Genomic DNA, 22,525 nt, shown 5'->3' with positions numbered 1-22,525 from the left:
TCCCCCCTGCAGTGCTCCCGGAGTGGTCCTTTGACTCGGACAGCGTGGTGCGTTTCCAGCTGCGAGGCGGCGGCAGCCCCCGCCGAACCCACGTCCAGCTGCTGCTCCGGACCCGCGCCTCCTCCGGCACCCTGCTCTCCGTCACGTCCCGGGACGCCGCCGAGTTCATCGTCATGGAGGTGAGTCCGTCCCTGAGCCGCTGAGTGACCTCTGACCTTTGGGTGTTCACTGTAAGAGCAGTACATCGTCTCACCGTGTCTCCGTCCCGCAGATCGTGGACGGGCTCCTGGCGGTGCGGGCCGACCTGGGCGACGGCGCCCGCGCCCTGCGGCTGCCGGGCCAGCGGGTGGACGTCGGGCAGTGGGTGCTGGTCAGCCTCAGTCGCCATGACAACCTGTTCACCCTGCGGCTGGAGCGGGGCGGCGGCGAGCGGGAGGTCGAGGCCCGGCTGGGGAACCGGAGGGAGATCGTGGTCGACCCGGCCAGCGTGATGGTCGGCAACGGACCGAACCCCGGAGACGAGGCCGACTTCCAGGGTGAGAGCCCCCCCACCCCCACCCCCCACCCCACCCCCACCCGATATAGAGATTTGTGAACTGCAGCTTTTACTGTCTGAGATTTTGCAGCACAAAAAAAAGCTGCCAAATTTCAAAACTTCCTCAAAATTTCCTCCTCATTTGACTGCTGTGGTCGAACAGCCAGTTTCACTTTGACGATCCTGGATATGAATGTGATGAGGCTTCGTTCCCTAAAGCCTCATCACATTTGAGCTGAGGTGTGGAGGCGGAGGCCCGGGGCCCTGTCAGCCTGGTGGGGGCGCTGTGCTGGGACAGTCAGGTTTGATCCAGAGCAGACGGCAGAGGATCAGGGATCACACACTGCAAAAAGTCAAAATCTTACCAAGATTATTTGTCTTATTTCAAGTAAAAATGTCTTATATCTTATGTCTTAAATTCGTCTTAGAAACAAATTTTGCCAATGGAACAAGCTAATTTTTCCTTGTGACACAAGTGAACAAGTAAAAATTTGCTTGTTCCATTGGCAAAAATTTGTTTCTTGTTTCAAACTAATTGTTTCAAGTGAATTTTCTCTTGAAAATTGTCTAAAGACAAGTAATTTCTGAGGTGATCATGTCTTATTTTAAGTGTAATGAGATATTTTGACTAGAAATAAGACAAATCATCTTGGTAAGATTTTGAGTTTTTGCAGTGTACGGAGCCCAGTCCCTCGTCACTTCACTGAACCCGTGAAGTGAAGTGACGAAGAAACTCCACTCACTCACTCATCCAGTTGTCACATTTAAATTTCAGACATGGCTGCTCTGATTTTGAAATTTATGGAAAAGAGAGAAGCTGCAGTTTGACTTTCACACTGAACCTGGCGGAGAAACAGGAAAGGACCACAGGATCACCGCTCATGTTGCTGTTATTAGTAGAAGCAGAGGTAGAAATAATAAAACAAAATGCTGCGTTTTAATCTCCTCCCCCGCCCCCCAGGCTGCCTGCGGGACGTTCGTTTTAACGGCCAGGCGCTCCCTCTGGACGGGCGGAGCTGGGAGTTTGCGGCGGTGCTGGAGAGGCGGGGCGTGACGCCGGGCTGCCACAGCGACGCCTGCAGCACGCAGCCCTGCCGCAGCCCGCTGCACTGCATCGACCTGTGGAGGAAACACCAATGCAGGTGTGGGGGGCACACACACACACACACACACACACACACACACACACACACACACACATCCTATCTGCGCATTCAAATGATTGATTTCTTGATTGATTTCTGTGACTTTGCATTATTAACTCCTCTTGTGGTGCACCTGGCTCCCCGGCGGCTCCCAGGTGTCCCGCCGGTCAGGTGGCGGTGACGGAGGACGTGTCGGGTCAGCAGCGCTGCGTGCCCTCGCCCTGCGGACCCTCGTCCTGCCGGAACGGCGGCGTGTGCCAGGCGCTGTCGCCCGACAGCTACCGCTGCCGCTGCCAGGACGGGTTCAGGGGTCAGCGCTGCGAGATGGGCCAGGTCAAAGGTCACCGGCTGGCCGCCCTCAGCCCCAGCTCCATCCTGGCCATCAGCATGTGTCTGCTCGTCTTCTTTGGTGAGCACGAAAGACTGAAAACTAGTGTTTTTAAAGACGTTTTCTGTTGTTATTCCTTGTGAAACTAAACGAAACTAAACTTCTGTAAATCTTTTCCATCGTCGGTTCTGAACACTCAGTGTCTGGCAGCTCTTCCCTCTGCACAGGAAGTGATGCATTCTGCATTTCCAGTTTGTTTGGAATAAACAGAATTAGCAGCATTTTTCACACAAACCATGCATTTCTTTGTCAAAATACACAAATATGAAATGCCAAATCGATAATTAAGCCACTAGTTCCTGTTATTTTCATCTCTCATTTTTCTCAGTGAAACTATGAGGCTCAGACTGCATTAAAGAATCACCTTAAACACCTTATTATTTAAAGTTCTGCTAAACACAAAGTCTATCCTCTCCTCAGAAGGCCCTCTGCCCTGTGTTTGTGTAACACACTGCAGGTCAGGTCAGTGTTACATAACCATTGTGCTGCAAATCAACTGAACTGTATCAGAATCAGAATCAGAATCAGAATCAGAATCAGAATCAGAAGCCTTTCCTGTCATTGTAAACAAAAGCATACAACAAAATTCGAGGTGCTACTCCTGCTGGTGTTTTTTAGAAAGTTTACATTTAAATACAGTAAGATACAAATAAGTATAATAATAATAATAAAATAAGTATATTTCAGTAGATAAAATAGTGCAAAATAAAGTAAAATAAGAGAAGTAAAATTAAAAAAAAAAAAAAAAGTAAAATAAGAATAGTGCAGTGTACAATAGTGCATTGTGCATAAATAACAGGAGGGGATGTAAACAAGTTATTTCACTTGTGAATTCAGTCTCACAGGAAGTCAGCTTATTGATCATGTTCGGCTGGTTTCACATGTTAAGACAGTTCTACGAACAGTTCTTCTTAAGGCTGTGATTTGAATTGTAATTGTATATACTACATCACTCATATTCACAGATGATGCTCCGTACATTTACACTGACGAGTGAATCTAATGAAGTTTATGTAAGATGTGCTCACTCTAATGCTTGCACTTGCATAATGTTTAAATCAATAATCGATTTTGCTCAGTGGGTCTGGGGTGTTATCGGTGACCGGCTTGTAACATTTTGAACTTTTTGATTTTTCCCCGCTCTTGACCCCCTGCACGCTCACACAGCTGTGAAGTACGTATCGGCTTTTGTGACCAGAGTTTTTAACGATTATTTTCCATTAGCGGCCACGCGGTAAACATACATGAGGCGATGCTTTCACTGGATTCTGTTCAATAAAGGCCAGAGAGCAGCTGCCCTGCGGAGGCGGTTACACAACACCGACACACGAAGGGCAGCAGATCACAGTCAGGATCTCTGTAAAGGCCTTACAGAGACAGAGTCTGTGCAGGGACATACTGCACCTCCAGGGGGCGACGTGGAGGCTCAAACTGAGCTCAATGATCTTCAATCAGTGGGACTTTTCTTGTAAATCAGCTCTCTAAATGATAAGATTATTTTTCTGTGCATTAGTGAAAATGAGCAGACGCTGATGAAGGGAATGTGGAACCATTTAGGAACAAAAAAAAAAAAAAAAAAGATTTTATGAGCCTCAATGCGAGTGGAAATCTGCTGCGTCATTTTACAGCCGTGGATTTCACCTCGGCGCATAATTCTGTCTGGATTAGAAATACTGAAGCCGTGGAACAATTTCAGGAACAGTCCAGTTACTGATCAATATCTGGAATCAAATGGTCTGATCAGTTTATAGCATTTAGCCCCACTGACCAACACATATCCTGCTCTGTTTATCGGGAGTTCACTGCTGCCCCTCGGTGGACAAAAGGCTGAACTGCACTCTGTTTTTCTGTCTCACAGCAGCCAGTGGACGAGATTCAGCTTTCTCTCTCTAAATCCTCTGGATAACCAACAATTTCATTTGTGTGTGTGTGTGTGTGTGTGTGTGTGTGTGCAGCGGTGCTGGTGGCGGTGACAGTGTGGAACCAGAAAGGCAGCCGTAACAAGTTCAGGAAGAGAGGCGTGTATCACATCCCTGCCGAGCACGAGAGCTGGGAGGACATCCGCGAAAATATCCTCAACTACAACGAGGAGGGGGGTGGGGAGCAGGACCAGGTACACACACACACACACACACACACACACACACACACACACACACACACACACATTTTTGATTTTGACACCATTTCTGATTTGCATGTTTACATGTTCTCAACTTTGGAGCTATTGCACATGATTAAAGATACAGATACTGTTTTTTCTGTCTTATAGTAAAGATTTAAAGTTTCCCATTCATTTCCCATTCATTCCCATTCAAACCACTAACTGTGTGTCCGACCTCCTTCCAGAATGGTTATGACATCACCGAGCTAAAGCGGCCCCTGTGCTCCAGCCTGTCCCAGTCCTCCTCCTGCACCACCGCCCCACTCATCAAGTCCTCCCAGGGTTCCCAAGAGGAGGTGCACCCGTCCGGCTCCTCCTGCAGCTCAGGCGCTCCCTACCTCAGCATCCCCCACCACCACCATCACCACCACCACCACCAGCACGCCGCCAGCGCTAACTACACCGGCGACGCCAACTATGCTAACACCGCCAACTACGTGAACCACGGCGCCCACGTGAACAGGGACGGCGATTCGAGCGACGGGTACGCGGACGCCGCCCCGGCCGCCTCGCGCTCCCACATGGACTTCAAGAGCTACGTGGCGCGCATCATCTGGGAGGCGGACAACGACAGCGAGGCGTTCCCGCCGGACGCTTACCACGTCTGGTGCGTGGAGGGCTCCGGGTCGTCGGTGGGGAGCCTCAGCTCGCTGGGATCGGCCGCTTCCCGTCGAAACGCGGCGCCGCCGGGGGAGGACGAAGACGAGGAAGATGACGAAGGAGGGTTTGGTTATGATAGGCTGTCGAGGTGGGGTCCCAAGTTTCAGGTGCTGAGCGAGATGTACGATCGGCCCCAGCTGACGCTCACATACAGGGACGCCGTGGCGTACATGCAGAGGAGCCACAGCCACGACCCCCTCCCTCATCCACACTAGTGCTCCCTGTGCACCCTCCCCACCCCACCCACCAAATAAACAAACTGTAAACACAAACAACCCTGGTACTGAGTACTGTTAGCCCTCAGCTGCATGTCAGTGCTCTTAGGCGGTGATCACACTGAAAGTATGAAAGCAGCAAAGCCCGGCGCTGCTTATTGCTCCATCTGGTTACCAGGCAACAGGCGGCAACTTTAAAGGCTGGATTATGCTTCTGTGTACGGGGGTTGTGCAAAGCATCCATTTCCTACGCAGCGCATGTGTGTCCAACATACCTCTGCGAAACACACTGAGCAATTCTCCGCCCACCAACGTGGACCCTGTGACGTATGGTCGCTGCTCTTCTGTACGCATAATCCGGCCTTAATGGCGAGAGGACGAGTTGTATAGGTGCGGGTACTTGCGCACCTCCTCGGCCAGGCGTTCTTCCGCGAGATCCAGCATTCTCCAAAGTTTTCAAACACAACCGACGAGTCGAGACACAACAGTTGTTTTAAAATGGCGCTGCCGGCCGGCACAACAACAGGATGTGATGCCGGTTGCAATGAAATGCCGGAAATGATGTACTTTGTAGTTACAATTTTTGGGAGGCGCGCGGCAAGGCTCTGCGGCGGTCGCACAACCCCCGTAAGCTTCGCACAACCCCCGTACGCTGTTCTTACGCAGAAGCATAATTCAGCCTTAACTTGACGTTGAAGTCCTGCCTTGTTCGATTCTGGCATTTTTGATTGGTCAGGACACACTGAGGTGACACTGACGAGCTTCAAGATGAACAAACTGAAACTCGAAGCGTCGTGGAACCAGTCCGGCACCGGCTCGGTGTGGTCGATCACGCCGCCGGCTGCAGAGTGCCGGTGTGATCGACCACACCGCTCCCAAACCACAGAGGGCAAAGGGAACCACGGCGTTCCCCTCGTGGCGTGGCAGTGTGATCGCCGCCTTGACGTGATCCTGCAGAGCTCGCTGGACGGAGCGCGGCTGCACTGCCAGGGTTCAAGGTTCAGTGCTGCGTTCATGTCACATCGGGAAGAAAGGTCAGTTTTTGTATGAACTGCGGCAGAAATGGCTCTGGCCCTGATTTCCTAAAGCCTTTAATCTGTGCAAAAGCTTTGAGTGTGTTCATCAACGCCATAACACCTGATTGGTTGAGATGATTGCCTTGCACCAATGACAAGTGTTAAAGCTGACTTTGCACTGAAAACACTTTAGTACGTACAAATGGTTTTGGTGAATCTGGACCTAAGTGTGAGATACAAGAAAAATAAAAATGATGTCCAGATGTCCTGCTCATAATTACCACTAAGAGAATGACACAAACTGGTTTTCCAGGTCAGGGCATCGTGATTTAAAGTGAATCCGATATGACATGAATGCGGCACTCTTCCCTGTATAGATCAAAGTTAACACCTCCACGGTTAAAGGTTCAATTAGCAGATTTTTCCGCTAATCGAACCTTGAATCGAATCGAATTCCGCTTTGGTATGTCAATGTAGAAAGCAAGAAGTAAGATTGGGGAGAGAAAAGAGCCTTTGAGGAGGCTTCCACTTGTCCTCAAACAGAAGAGAGGAATCAAATAACAGGAGCACTTAAGGAGATTCAGATGCAGCCTCGTAAAGCGGTCCGAGCTGTGGTTCGGTTCGGTACCTTCAGATGGCAACAAAGCACACTGAGAATATCAAATCGGTCTTGTAAAGGGGTCAGGTACCAGCTTTACGTAGCGGTATAGGAAACTGATAGGTCATACCAAAACCACTTTATTTATTGGGTTTTAAATTCCTTGTTCTGTATTTATTTTTGCTTTTTGACAGTTTGTGGATAGCAGGAGCTGCGCCTCAAAAATGTGGACCTTGAACGTTACGCTTAACAACATAAATTTCATTATGCTTAAGTAGTGGCACGTTATTGTCAGTCACAATGCATACACGTGGCTGAGGCTGGTGGTTTAAGAGCTACACAGGATAATTTACAGGTTTCTGCCAACGATGTGCTGATTTTCTGTGATGGCGTCAACATTAAAGCGCTGAGAGGTGTGGAAACTTCCTACAAAAGCAAGTGAAGTTGTTCCTTACGGGCATTTTAATGTAGCATTTTAATCTTTAATCCTGTGCCCAGCCATCCTAACATTGGCCGCTACCACACAACCACAGACCTGCAAACAAAAAAAAGTGAATTTTGCAAAGGACTGTCTCCAACAAGGAACATACCTTTTAAGTCATCTTTTTTTTTTTTTTTTTTTTTAAAGAAACTTCATTCTGTTCCAACGTTTCCTGAGTAGCCAGACCTCCAACAAACTAAATAACCAGCGTTTCTTTCACTTTGTTTTTCTACCTTCTTGTTGCACTAGTGGATCCTGAGTCCTCAGCTGACGGACTGAGGAATCAATTTACCAGTGGGAAAAAAAAAAAATCAGTACAAAACCTTAAAAGCTGAGAGCCACCAGCCTTGTTGACTTACAAGGTGAGAAACCCCTCAGCGCTGCAAGATGTAGATAAAAACCTCTGACAGTATGTTTTCAGATGAAAGATTATTTTTCTACTCCCATGTTGAAATATCCCAGAAGCTCCGTCGTGCCCCTCCGGTTGGTTGTGCACTGTGTTTTCGTGGCAGGTGGCGTACGTTTTAATATGTTTCATCTGTTGGTTCCCAGCTATTTCTTAACCCTGCACTCAGACTGCGAGCGACCACGTTCTGCGGCTCTGCTACTGTCCGACGGCTCGTTGGCGATCGGCGGGACGCGACCTCAGCGCCTGCAGATGATCGGCTGCAGAGCGGCAGTGCCGACCAAAACGTCAGTAAGAGCTAGGCTAGCTTTACCAGGGCGAGAAGCAAGAAGGCGAAGTGGCCGTGGCGTAGATTTGGAGTCGTAGTTCTGGAAATATTTTTGGATGCAGAGCCGCTCCAGAGGCAGAAATAATCTCATTGGTTGGACTGAGCCTCAAGGGGCGGAGTCAAAGTACCGCCGATTTTCAGAACACAAGTTAGCTAGCCACCTGGCAAACTTTAATGTCAAACAGGGAAGAATTTAAAGGACCAAACCAGTGATTTCTCCTCCCTTTTCTCCAGCTGCTGGTTTCCATTCATTCCACGACGATATGAACATGAACTTTCAGAGACTTTAGACACGGAAAATGAGGGGAAATTGTAGTAACTGGGTCAGACACTCAAAATCACTGATATGGTCCTTTACAATATAAACGGGAATACTTCTTTTTCCAATCAGTCATGAGCATGGTATTCATGGTCTTGGAAGGTCAACAGGCTAACAAACAAGATTAGTTAGCCACAGACTGCTACAGCTTCAGCCAGGCAACTAACTATAACTTAGTATGTTTAGATTGTGTCTAAACACACTGATTTATGAAGACACTTATTATGTGTCACCAAAAGTCCCCTCAGAAAGCTTGATGTTGGAAAAACAATATTTTTTGGCTTCACCCTCTATGGTTTACCTGACTAATTACAATTTTTCTGTCACCGGAGCCGCTCTGCCTCTGTAGAACTAAACCCTGCAACAGTGATGTGGTTTACATCCGCCAAAGGTCTTTGGCCCAAGCTGTCTCGAGTCACGAGTGTCGTGTCGGCAGGCAGCAACGGGATGTTCTTTAAGGGCCAGGACCAAATAGGCAAAATCTGCCTCTTGTAGGTAGACCTCACCCAAATACTGTCCCTCCCACCCGGGCGGGTTCCTCTACCAGCCTCAGTAGCAAGTTCCAGTTCCAGGGTTCCCCAGCCGCTGTCCCTCTAAAACAAGCCAAACGTCAGAGTGAAAGAGAGGACATGACGGCGGCTGGCCACCTGGCGAAGTGGCAGGTGCAGCAGACCGAGTGTCGCCGCCGTGTGTCTGGTGGTCTCGTCCCACCCCTCCTACCTCTCAGCAGCGTCCCGCGGGTCACCGCCTGATGAATGTATCGTTTTTAAGGAGGTAGGAATCGTTCCTGTCGCGGTTCGATGGAGGCTCGCGGAGAGAGTCTCCAGCAAGCGAAGAGTACAATCACGAAAAAAAAAATTCAGCGTCGGTGACAGTCAGATACAGCCTGGTCGATGGTTGAAGTGAAGAGGTTCCTCCAAACTGGACGGGACTGCAGCGGTCTCAGTCTGACAACAAGACCAGATCCTCTGTGTTTTACAGCTGTTCAATGATGAACTCTGGGTAATTACACTTTGCCAAAATACATCCACAGCATTTTGGAAATGCTCTTAAAGGAATTCCCATTTTTTCAACTTCCCCAGTCTGAGACCAGATGTTGGACACCAAGTCCACCTCTGTTCGTCCAGTGGTTCAGTTCCTATGAGTAGCATTTCCTGCTAGCTTAGCATAAAGACTAGAAGTCTATGGGGGTCATTAGCCTGGCTCAGTCAAAGTGAAAAAAATAAACCTTCCAGCAGCTCTGAAGCTGTCACAGTGGATCTGGATGTCCAGTCTCGATGTCTCGGTCTGGGGAAGTCAGGAAAAGGGGATTTTGCCCAAAACGTTGGAATATTCCTTTAAAATATTTTTATCCACGAGGCTGAGCGGCCTGTTTGCCGAAAATTCTGGTGAGCCTCGAGGGAATCGTACTCCGAGCTATGCATCCAAACCGAGTTACACGGGTGTCTTTTCTACGCTGAGCTGAAGCTCCACACACACACACACACACACACACACACACACACTCAGTGCGTCTGGGACTGAGCAGAGCTGATACTGTTGTTATGTACGATATGATGTATATATGTATGTTTTATAACAACCAGACATGAATATTCCTTTTGTATATGACTTTTAATAAAACAGCTTTACCCCAAAAAACACAGTCTCTCTCTCTATGTGACAGACAGACAGACAGACAGACAGGCAGACAGATAGATAGATAGATAGATAGATCTCAATATTAGCTATTTGAGAGGGAAAAAGAAAACTGGCAAGAAAGAAAAGGATCAAGTGAAAAAGAATGTAAAAAGCAGTGAATGAAAAACAAATACAGAAAGAAAGAAATACAGGAATAACAGAAAGAAAGGGGAAAATGAAAAAGTGTAAGAAAAGAAAAAGAAAAAATGAATGAAAAAGAATGTAAAAAGAATGAATGAAAAAGAAAAAATGAAAAAGTGAAAAACAGAAAGAAAGTATGAAAAGAAGAATGAAATGAATAAATGAAAAAGAAAAGAAAAATAGCAAAAAAGGAATGCAGGCAAGATAGATAAAGATCAAAGGAAAAGGAATGTAAAAAGCAATAACGAATGAAAAAAGAAAGAAAGAAAGAAAGAAAAAGAGAAAAGCCTGAAGCTGATGAGTCTCCAGCCGTGACGCCACACTGCCACCGTGTGGTGGAACAGGAGAATGCAGCGTCACAAGTTCACAGCAGAAAACTATTTTTTATTTTTATTTGTTTTATTGTTTGCTTTGATCATGACTCAGCAGATTTCTGCAGAAATAGAAACAGATTTAAATCTCAGTCCGAGTCAAACCCGAAGGCTGGATTACACCAACAGAGATTATTATTTTAAACCAGATTAAATCCTAACCCTCAACCAACAGTTTAAACAGATAGATAGATAGATAGATAGATAGATAGATAGATAGATAGATAGATACTTTATTCATCCCGCAGGAAATTCGCAGTTTTTCAGCAGTATCCACAGATTACAGATTAAATAAATCAATAAAAAAAGATAAAAAAAAAAAATAAAGAATAAGATCTAAGTACAACAGAATAGATAGATAGATAGATAGATAGATAGATAATGCCTGCTTTGTCTCTGACCCACATCAACTTTCCCGCCGGACACACAAAGACCCACAATGCATGCTGGGAAGTATTTAATTACATTTGAATAATTAGGCGTAATCATATTTATTAATTGGTTTAATTAGAAGGAAACTGTTTCTAAATATTATTTTGGTGTTGATTTATAAACTTCAGATTCATCAACTTCACTAAAGAAGATGAGTGTGTCACACACACACACACATACACACAGAGGTTACGCAACCTGTATATGTGTGTGTGTGTGTGTGTGTGTGTGTGTGTGTGTGGACGGGGGGAGCCACGCTTTCCCAGGCCCACACAATAACGTCGCTCCACAGGGGTGGGGGTGGGGGCAGCTGTGGACCCCTATACATATATATCTATACGTCTTACACACACACACACACACACACACACACACACAAACACACACAGAGGAATGCCAAGCCACCACACACAGGGGTCAACGCCACGGTCACTATGCAGCCTTTTGTCAGACCGTGTGTGTGTGTGTGTGTGTGTGTGTGTGTGTGTGTGTGTGTGTGTGTGCGTGAGTGCATTCTGAGGTTCCCTTATCGCCTTTTTTTCTTCCTCAGTATTTACACCAACATAGTTTCTTAGTTTCTCTCAGAAAACAAAACAAGAAAACAAGACAACAAGCAGCTTTACAAGAAATGAACCAAACATTTGTAAGAAATTAGTAAAAAAAAAAAAAAAAAAAAAAAAAAAAATGACCTAGAAAGTAGCTTAACAAAGAAAAGAGAAGAAAAGAACATTGTTAGAAAATGAATATCTTAGGGTTATGTGGTTTGACTGTACATGTGTATGGATTCATTGAGTGTGTGTGTGTGTGTGTGTGTGTGTGTGTAGGTAGATAGGGGATATGTAGTTATAATTTTTTGTATGTTCAATTTTCTATTTCTGTATTTATTGTAATTTTTAATAGGACTTATGCACATTTATACATAATGCATTTTTACAAATTTCTAATCTTTCTCATGTACATATTAGATTTCTAATCTAATATGTGCAATATGTGTAATAAAAATTTTTATAAAATATAGATACATAGATTATATAATATATAGATCTGTCTGTCCAGCAGCCAATAATAATAATAATAATAATAATAATAACAATTTCATGATCTGAACTCAGAACAGGAAGACAAGCTGAACATCTCGGTGAAGCTGGACTTTGACGGTTTGACTTTTCTTCTTGATGATAATAATGATAAATAATAATAATAATAATAATAATAACAATAATAATATGATATGATGTGATTGATTAAATAAATGATGACATGATTGTTTGAGCAGCACAAAGCAGCCAGACTCCTCCTCTTAGTTCAAGTGTCCATTTATTCAAAACACTTCCATATAAAAAATGAAAAATTACACATTTCTGAATTGCTCTATGTACAAAAATACATTCTTTACGAAGAGGCCACGCAGCGCGGGGGCGCGCAGGCGACTGAAGCGCGCGGCTCGCTCACGTCGCCTCTCGACGCGGCGGCGCGCAGTACAGACCATAAATAGGTTTTGGCTTTGGCAGCGATCAGGAACTGAACCAGTCACTGCTGAAGACTTTTGCCTTTTTCCTGCTTTGTTCGTGTTGTTTGTTTGTTTGTTTACATATGAATATAAGACATTATACACACTGAGGCCTATACAGAAATAAATACAAGCTTTTTTTTTTTAATACACACAAGAACTTTGCACAGTTGTAGGTCATTTTTCTCCTACAAGTCAAGTTTCCCAGGAATGTAACGACAAGCGAAAGGAGGGGATTACCGAGGCCACCGCGGTGCGTTCAGGGCGCGCTCGGCCTACAGAGCGCTGTGCAGCGGGTGACTATGGCTCATGCAGCCACACAGCTGAGAGAAACACCTCTCACATCGGAGAGCGAGGATTCCTATGCTTTTACAGACACCCAGGTCCCAGCGATGCTCATGGGAACTCAGGCTGGGAGATTTTAATTATAATAACACCATTATTATAATAAAGTTTTTTTTTTTTTAATTTTAAACCCTTTGAAAGCCAAGAGCTGACGGGCTTTTATTATCAGGTTTTTTCCACCATCTTAACAAAAATTCAATTTGCTAATTTCATAGCATTTTTTTTTTTTTTTTTTTTTAAAGATAATTTCTCACTTATTTGCTCACCATCTCTTAAGTTTCTGAAAGCGATCACGTGACTCTGCTCAGGTTTCAGACGCATCAGAACGCAACACAACGATCGAGCACGTTGACATATATTATACCTACAGTTTTCATGTAATTTAAAAATACAGTTTACTGTTTTTCCAGGGATTTTTAGGCAGTTTCTTTGGGCTAAATCGCCTCGCCTTATTTCACCGGTGTTTACGAAAGAAGTCAAGTGAGTTTGATTTGAACGGGGCAGAATCCTGCAGAGCTGAACGCCACATTTCACTGTGAAAGCCTCGAGCGAGTCCTCGTTTTCATTTTCACTCGGGGACTCGACTTTAGCACCGTTGAAGAGTCTTTCTCCGAGGTGGGGCTCAGCACAACAGCACCGATAAAAACACCAGAGCCTGCAGACACGTCCCCATTGAACATCAACGGGCTGCAGGGAAACAGATGCAGATTTTATGTACCTGCCAGAATTCAGCCACGCTCACCGTTCAGCCAGTAAAACACAACTTCAAAAAAAAAAAAAAAAAAAAAAACAACCTGTCAGCGTTCGCGACAATCTCCATATTTCATTTTGATTAAAAAAAAAATAAAAAATAAAAAATAAAAAAGATCCTGCCAGCATTGACAGCAATCTCCATATTTCACTTTGATTTAAAAAAAAAAAAAAAAAAAAAAAAAAAAAAAACAGAAGCAGGTTGGGAACGGGTGGAGTTAATGCGTATCCAGTGATACCCAATTTAGTGTAAAAATCTAAATAAAAATTTCAGAACGTGCTACATAAAAAAAAGTTGCCGTCCAGCAGAAGTTTGTCCGGCTGGCCCCCGGAGCTCAGCTGCTCATTTCATTGGTCAAAACGGTGAGGAGAGGTAGAGCAGCGGCGCGCCGGCGAAGCTCAGGGATTGGTCGGTTTCTCCGTGCTGCTGGGCGGAGTCAGGACGGCTCCCACGGCGACGGGCGACAGCTGGCAGTCGGGACTGTCGATCTGCCGCTCCTGAGCCTCTCGCTGCCGGGAGAGCAGACACGGGTCAGAGGGATGAAGCAAAACATTTAAAAAGAAGACACAAAAAATAAAGGATTCACAATTTAGCCTGTACATTTAAAGTGTTATGAAGTACGTTTTTTTTTTTTTTTAAATAATTAAAAATAAAACAATTTCAGGATTCTCGCTCATCCAATGTAAGATTCCAACTTTTCTGCGGCTAAAATGTTTTTTTTTTTTTTTTTAAATATGTTAAATAAAAATGTTAAACCACTTCAGACTGATGGGTCTTATTAAAGTAAAAGTTTGCTTTTCCGTTTCTTCCACAGAGGAAGTGAACATAACACAGAAACAATGGAAAATAAAATGTTTGGTGAAAAACTAGCTACTGTTTTTGTTTTGTTTTCTAAAGTTGAGGCTGATAAATTCCAGGATTTGTCCAAAGAATGAATTTAATTCCCTGACGTCCCCTGTCTGGAGGAGACAGATTACGGCGGCGCTGTAATCTCACCAGCAGCTCCAGATAATCCACGTGAGTCTGGATGTTGTGTCGGTCGTCCGCCTTCACTTTGGAGAAGTTCTTGAGCTGAGCTTTGGGTCGGCGCCGCAGCGTCTCCATGAAGGGACTCATCCACCGCACACAGGGGGCCACGCTCTCCCACGTCAGGCCTGACACACACACACACACACACACACGCACACACGGGAGGAAGGAAGAGGTTAGTGAGACCGACAGGCAGCAGCAACATTCTGCAATTTTCTGCACAAACTACTGCTGAAATTCTCATTTTAAACACAAAAAACACCACATGATTAATTATTTTACCATGTTTGCCGAGTCTGAACCAAACAAACATGTCTCCTTAGGTATGAAAATTATGATTTGCAGGCCAGAGAGTCTCTGTGGTGCTAAAATACTTTAAATTAAAACATGCAGCTCCTGGCTCCTCCTGGCTCTTGCACTTGGCCGTGTCCCAGGTTTTCCCCGGAGCCTGAACTCACCTGAGACTTGGTGGACGACTTCGAAGGAGGAGAAGTGGCAGAAGGCGGCGGCGGCCAGAACGCTGTAGGAGTAATCCAGCGAGTTGATGTCCATCACACACAGGTCCAACAGCTGCAACACAGAGGTCAGAGGTCACCGTCATGAGCAACAGCCTAAAACACACTCAGTCTGTAATGATGATCAGACTGTCCTCCTTTTCTCTGCTCAGATCTTTAGAAAATCAATACTTTGGGTTTTCTGGCTGCTGGTCGGACTAAAGGAAAACGTCACTTTGGACTCTGATCACTTCCCATGAATATTTCAGCTCTAATTTTATTCACGATGCACCAATCCACTTTTTTCTGTTCCGATTCCAATTCCAGAGCTCTTTTTTCTTGATCGTTATTATTATTATTATTATTATTATCATCATTTATAATTATTGTTTTTTCTGTATGTGCAAGGTTACATGACGTTGCAGTAAACCACACAAAACATTAAAAAAGTTTAAATGTTTACAAACTGCTACAGCAAATCAAGTCACAGCAATGCATCATCTAACACTAGTAAACAGGGCTGAGAGTGTGTGTGTGTGTGTGTGTGTGTGGTACCTGTGTGATCTGGATGTAGGTGTCCTGGGAGAACTGGGGCACCAGGAAGTTGTCTCCGTCCCGCTGGGCCTGGACCTGAGCGTACAGCTTCAGCCAGGACACGGGGGTCTCGGGGCAGAGGTTCCACTCCAGCGCCTGCAGGGGGCAGCAGAGAGCCACTCGCTTTATTTTGGAGGCTTTTTTTTTTTTTAATCGTTCACATTATGAGCTCAGGATGGGAAAGCTTTTATTTTGAAACTGCTGCTGCTGCCGTCTTGTCCCTTGTCAAAGAGATCTCACATTCTCAAACAGGACGTACCCGCTTAAATAAAAAGGTTACATAAAAAAATAAAATAAAAAAGGTTCTGCTTGAAAACGTCATTTTGTTCAGGGCAGTAAACAGTTTTGTTTGTTGTAATTATTTACTCCTCCATCAGCTGGCACTATTTTACAGTTTTTATCCACTTCACTGACGCCTGCAGCTCGTTTTTTTTTTTTTTTTTTTTTTTTTTTTTTTAAGAGTTTAACTCTGACGGGACACATTTTCTGTTAAAGGAATCAAAGCTGTGATGTGAGGCCATGCAGCTCCTGAAGAACAGTTTTCAGCAGTTTGTGTGTGTGTGTGTGTGTGTGTGTGTGTGTGTGTGTGTGTGTGTGTGTGAGAGAGAGAGACCCCTACCTTCAGTATGATGAGCTCTGTGCGCTGGATGTCCCATATGTCGCAGGCTCCGTCGGTGACGTAGGCGAACTCTTGGATTTTAGGCGGGTAGATCTCCTGGAGAGAGGAGGAAGCACAATCATCATCATCATCATCATCATCATGGACTGTTTAAACGTCTGAACCCCAGCGAGCTCGCTCTGCCTCGGGAACACGGGACGTCAGACAACAGAGACTCTGTCAGCGTAAACGGAGAACACTGATGGGCTTCTGGCCATCAGCTCGTATAATAACGAAACGGCATGAAACGAGATTCGTGTGATTTTATTGCTTCTCTTGCAGCAGGATGGAGCTTTAAACTGCGTCTCCATGTTTATCAGCTTTTCACACATTTCAAAAACTTTTCATATGACGGCGTGTTAGAGCCGCCCTAAGGAGAAAAAAAGAAAGAAGAAAAAGATGGAGGTATAGTCCGAGGGAAAAAAAAAAAAACTGAATTTGAGATTAAATTTCTAAATTTACAAGAAAAAAAACTTGGATATCCTGAGATTAAAGCAGTGAATTCCTGAGAAAAATCTCACAAATTTGACAAAAAACTTTGAAAATTCTGAGATTATACAGTCAAAATTTTATGAGAAAAAAAAAAAAGAAAAAAAAAATATATATATATAAACAATTTTTCTCCTACTATGGGATTCAGTAAGAAATCAGCAAGAAGCCCAGAATCACAATATTCTCATCAGCATCCAGACTCTCATAAACTGGTGATTTTTTTTCCTCGTAACATTTTTCAAGACCTGGGGATTTTTTTTTATTTTTAACACGCGTGCCTGCTGGAGGAGGTGAGGATGAGGATGAGGAGGACGGTACCTCTGCCTTGGAGGCGATGAAGAGCGCGGTGATGCCGATCAGCTGCAGGTAGTCCTTGTTGACGTTCTCCTGAGTCAGCATGAAGCGGTCAAAGTAGTCCTGAGCCAGGTAGGCCGTCTGCCGGTGCAGGCAGTACACCTCGCTCACCTGCGCGTGCACACACACACACACACACAGTTTAACATCAGTGCTTTGTCACCCTCACACGGCCTTGGGAAAGGAATGAATTTGTTATTTTCTCCCGGCTCGTCTGGTTCTCGCCCTCCTCACCTCGAACAGCCAGTCCAGCAGGATGGCTCTCATCTTGGGCTGAATCTTGGAGTGCTGCTGCAGGTAGCTCTTGTCGTGAACGTACTTTCAGCTCCTTGTTCAGCATCTTGATCCAGACGTCGTCTGAACTGGCCCAGCTGACCGAGAGAAGACACACAACTTCAACACGCTGCCGCTGCTGATCACCTTAACCTCAAAAATCTGCTCATTTCACAACTGCAAACGGCAGACAGTCACATTTTCTTCAGATTTTAAGTCCCTTTTACACATTTTATCAGTATGAAACCAGCAGGAGAACTGGCTCAAGGCACAGTCGGTTATTCATTTAATCCACTTTAGAGGAAGAAATGAGACTTGATCACTATCATACCTTAATAAAAAAAACAAACATTATTCATTAACACATAAAATATCCACTCAGTGTCACTTTATCAGCTCCACCTGTCCAGTCTGACAGCAGCTCGGCCATAAACTCCACCTTTTAATAAAGTTTATGATGTTCAGTTTGTGTTGACATTGTGCAGAATGTGTCCCTTTAATTCTGTGTTTATTACTGAGGTTGTAGTTTGCAGAGGTCTGCTACTGGACTGCATTATACTGAGAGGGGTTTCTGATTTTTTGTCCTCCCTATTTATATACAGTGAGGGGGACAGAATAGTGGAAACAGCTGTCAGTAAAGTGCAGCACTAACTATGAGCTCAATGCCAAACACAGAAGTGAATGAACACCTCTGTTACCGTGACAACAAGACAAGCTGAGCATTATAGGCAGCAGGAGAGGAAACTTTATGGCACAACAGCTGGATTAGATTGGATTAGATTAGACTATACAGGTGAATGTGACGAAGTGGACACTGAGTGTGGCAGTAGGCAGCTGAAAAGTTTAATAATCAAAGCGCTTTCTCTTCATTTTGCCAAAGTTTTGTTGGTCAAACATTTAGCAGCTCGTTTGAGGATGAAACTCTGAAACTCTCAACCTGATCAATTTGCAAATCTTCAACAAACCGTTAAAAAAAAACCCACGATGAATACAGAGGGTGTGTGGGTGGAGAGCAATGTTAGAGTTAAGGAGGTGTAAAAACACACACACACACACACACACACACACACACACACACACACACACACACACACACACACACACACACACACACACCTGAGGCAGGGGATGGGCGAGGGCTTGATGAAGAGGTTCTTGAAGGTGTACTGCTTGAAGCTGGACAGATCTGTGGGCTCCAGCTCTTTGTGAGGAGTTTCGATGAGGACGCAGGGACTGGCGCCGTCCTCCGACCAGCACTTCTGCAGAAAACAAACATGAACAAATAAATAAATAACTTTAGTCTTTCACACAGGATGACTCCCTAAAAACACCTTTTAACCCTGTTCTTACTGAGTGACACTTTATTTTACTTCCACTGCCTTTAAAATGACTATTTTTAATCTCTAATTTTAAACATTTCTTCCATCTCTTCCTCTTTTCCCTCTGCATTTTGTTGTAAAGTGCATGTCATGTTAACAGGAAGCAGGTCAGGGGTCAAAGGTCACAGAGCCCACACAAGAGACGGAGCGTACGGTGGTTGTGATGACTAATGAATCACAAACTGCCGTTTCACATCCAATCACGTCACGGCACAGGCAGGAGGGGCGCTCCATTTTGTCCACTGTTAAAATGAACTGGCGCCACTCTGTGGTCAGAAGAAGGTACTGCCTGGTTCCTACAGACCGTCCTGGGGCTCGTTGCTGTGTGGGGCTTACAACATTAACTCAGTCCAGCCTGTAATAAATCTGATTTGAATCGATATTTGGAGTCTAATGATTATGATCTCTGGGGGAAGGTGTGCAATAAGCAGGATGATGTGCAGAGAGCGGGTAGTTAAACGTGATGAGTGACCCTCTGCTTCATATGGGAGCTTTAATTCACATTATTTTCCTGTTTCATGACTGGCTCACTGTCCATCAGCTCTTACACAGAAAAACCAGGGAGAAAAATAAGGAGTACAGATAAAAAAATACATAAAAATGCCATTACACAGGATGCATATTACATACAAAATGGGGTTACAAAATGGAGGCCCTCAGTTTACTGAAGTTTTTTCATAAATGAGGCAAATGCAATGCAAATTCTGGATTATAAACTGCAAATGTCACCTGTAAATACATGCCTAACACTACACACTATGCCAAGGATATAATACAACTATAAAGAGGAGACTGCAATAAGGCAGAACTCACAAACAGGGAGGAGACACAAAAGAACAAAACACACACACACCCTGATGCCAGCACTTATCAGCCCTCCTGCACATGACACACACTTATCGGTCCGTCTTTCAAAATTCACAGGAGGCAGAGACACTGACCTGGATTTCATAGCTTTGTTTCTTGGCAGCAGGTTGCAGTTTCTTCTTAGAAGGCTGGAGAAAAAAAAAACAAAAAAACAAAAAACAGGAATATAAGGAAAGCCACGGTCACAGCTCCGAGATGAGAACAACAGGACTCGAGTAAAATGCATAAGGAGGGGAAAAAATGTATTTAAAATGAATGCATAAACTGAATTATTACATAAATGGGAGTGTATTAAATTAGCTTCCACACACACACACACACACACACACACACACACACACACACACACCTAAGCTAATAATTCACAGCACAAACCTCAGATTTTCTCTTCCTCGACGTGGCTCTGACTGCCAGCTCGGGCTTGTTCTCATCCCTGGCTTGCAATGTGAGGCGACCACTGAAATTAAAAAAAAAAAAAAAAAAACAGCACGAATTAAAAATCAGATAGAAATTATCAGTTTCAAAGTGCTGATACTTATTCCTAATCAACATGGGGTTCCAACTTTCTATACACCAAACAGATGCACTGCCGCACACGGGACGCCCCGTTTGAGAATGGCCTTGTCCCGTTAAACTCCAAATCTCAAAAATGTCAACTTTTCACGAACTCAAGACAAAAAAGGGGGAACTGGGAGCGCCTTGTGGGTCCTCAGTCAGCCAAACGACAATCAGCTGCTCTTTGGTGAGAGTAGGTTGATGGAAAATATATTTATGCCTGTCTGCTTTTTAAATAAAGTATGACAGCCAGCAGCCAGGCTACTGAAAATCAAACTTAGCCATATAAAACAGTGTGCATTGGATGTTTTTTTTGGTTTTGTTTTGTTTTTTTAACTTTGTCGGTCATATTCTACACAGGATGTTTATATGCAAAGGAGACAAACTTAAATATAATTTCCAACAGCTACTAAATCAAATTCTGGGGTTAATTTCTACTGTATTAAATAGCAGTGAAGCAGGAACAGTGGCTCGTTCTGCGCTTACCTGCGTCTAGACATGATGCTGGCTGTCGTTATGGCTCTGCTGCAAAGAAGACAGGGACAGATTAGTTAAGATGCACACGGGTTTAACTGAATTATTATTACATCTGCAGAAACATGACACATTCAACACAAACGGGACGGAAATAAGAAACGCCGTAAACCCTGAAAATCATCCTGGTGAAGTCAGAACACTTGTGAATGAATTAGTTATATAAATCAGAGTAAAGTTAGCCAGCTAAACTCTAGCCCAGCTGATGATAGCCAGCCCAGGTGAGGGGGGGGGGAGGGTCATGGTAAATGCTATTAACTCCTAATGAATAACAAATGAAATTAACATATTCTGCATTTTGCTGCAGACATCCTGGAGGCCCTTCAGACACCTGGAGAATCCTTGTAAATACATATTCCCTGTTTCATCTGAGAGGCTGTGTGACCCAGACACAGTCAGACCATCCTGAACTTTAACTGTAAAATAAAGAGGAGCCAAACCAGACAGCCCAAATATTAAAAAAACAGGTAGTAATAACAGGCTAATAAAGTAAAAGCACCACATGCAAATATCAGTTAGACGGTATTTTAGGAGGTAAATGATGTCTCGGTAAATTTGACTCAATAAATAACAGCGAAATGATCAGAATAATGAATAAAGAGCCAAACTAGCCAGCTAACCTGAGCGGAGCTAACAGCAGCCCAGAGGAGGGGGGCTGCCTGGGAGCCACTTCCTACTTTCAACACAAAAAAATAACTTCAAATTGCACCATTTCGACCCGGGTTTCTTTATTTTAGCGAAGAGGCACAATCCCCGGGTAGTTTGGGTCGTGCCTGGTCGTGTAAAAACTTGAAATTATTAAAAATATTCAAGGATTCAAAGTCAAAGACGCGCCAATTTACGCAGCAAAGCGGGAGGATTTGGAGCCCAGCCTCCCCGAGCCTCCTCCAGCTCCGCCGGGGGAAACCGGGGCAAATGACCGCTAAATCACACAGATTACCACTTAATACAGCTGGGGACCGCTAAAACGACCTGTCGTGAGGTGCATATCTACACCACAGACTTCTGGAAAGTTCAGCAAAGCCGCATTTAGTCCCAGAAAGCGGAGTGCGCAGCGCGGCTAGCTCGGGCAGGGCAGCTAGGTTAGCCAGCTTAGCCCGGCCACTGCTAACTAGGTCAGAAACAAATGATGACGAGTTCACCCTAAAAATGCTGGAAAAGCTCCCATCCGAGGCTTATGCATGCACACACTGCATCTGCACAACACACAGACCATCAGAGGACAGCCTGGGCAAATGCATTATAAAGCTATATACATATAAAACAGCAGCCTCATGGTGCTTTAGTCCATTAAAACCTGAAATACTGGACGAATAGGGGGAATAAAAGGGGGATAAAACGCACGACACAGATCCAAAAAAAGCAACTTGGATCCAGCTCCTGGGGAAGGTTAGAGTTAGGAAACTTCTTTAAAAAGTAAGAGGCAGAGGAGTTAGAGAGGTAAGAGTGATTTGGCTCCATGCTGGTGGGATAAAGTGGAGCCCAGACGAGCAGAGAGCAAAGCAAAGAGCCAAATAAAAAGCACGATGCCAGCAAGAGGAAGCCTCCAGCTGCAGCAACATGTATTTAAAAGACAAATGGAGAAATATAAGAGGCTAAATGTGAGCAGCGGGTCGGGGTCTTACCTCCAGGATGAAGAGGAGATGAATGAATGGATCAGCTGTGGCGCCGGCGCCAACCCTTATATCCCCCTGTGCCGCCGGCCAGTGCGCATGTGTGTTCCCGGTTAATATAAACGCGCTAAATGTTCAAATCTGAATTATGATTATTGCAAACGCACACCAACACCAGCCGCCGTGGACTTTAATTGA

General features: G+C 44.6%; 2 protein-coding genes across 2 annotated transcripts in view; one reads left to right on the top strand and one right to left on the bottom strand.

Moving 5' to 3' along the window:
- LOC115374334 (neural-cadherin) overlaps nt 1-5,107 on the top strand; it is a 188,585-nt gene extending 183,478 nt beyond the window's left edge. Inside the window, exons 25-30 of the mRNA XM_030073191.1 lie at nt 13-179; nt 272-536; nt 1,497-1,677; nt 1,836-2,089; nt 4,024-4,181; nt 4,418-5,107. Coding sequence (XP_029929051.1) covers nt 13-179; nt 272-536; nt 1,497-1,677; nt 1,836-2,089; nt 4,024-4,181; nt 4,418-5,107 — 1,715 coding nt within the window. The remainder of the gene's footprint in view (nt 1-12; nt 180-271; nt 537-1,496; nt 1,678-1,835; nt 2,090-4,023; nt 4,182-4,417) is intronic.
- Nucleotides 5,108-13,687: 8,580 nt separating this feature from the next.
- Nucleotides 13,688-22,353, bottom strand: ccne2 (cyclin E2). The gene is given in 13 exon segments (XM_030072268.1): nt 13,688-13,994; nt 14,482-14,639; nt 14,973-15,084; nt 15,564-15,698; nt 16,222-16,317; nt 17,071-17,217; nt 17,341-17,427; nt 17,429-17,477; nt 18,496-18,638; nt 19,700-19,753; nt 20,001-20,082; nt 20,667-20,705; nt 22,340-22,353. Coding segments are annotated over 12 exon segments (1,188 nt in total). The 5' UTR covers nt 20,681-20,705; nt 22,340-22,353; the 3' UTR covers nt 13,688-13,883.
- Nucleotides 22,354-22,525: the final 172 nt, after the last annotated feature.

Source organism: Myripristis murdjan, chromosome 16 (assembly GCF_902150065.1).
Source record: "Myripristis murdjan chromosome 16, fMyrMur1.1, whole genome shotgun sequence".
Lineage (NCBI taxonomy): Eukaryota > Metazoa > Chordata > Actinopteri > Holocentriformes > Holocentridae > Myripristis > Myripristis murdjan.
This window is presented reverse-complemented; position numbering and strand designations above follow the sequence as displayed.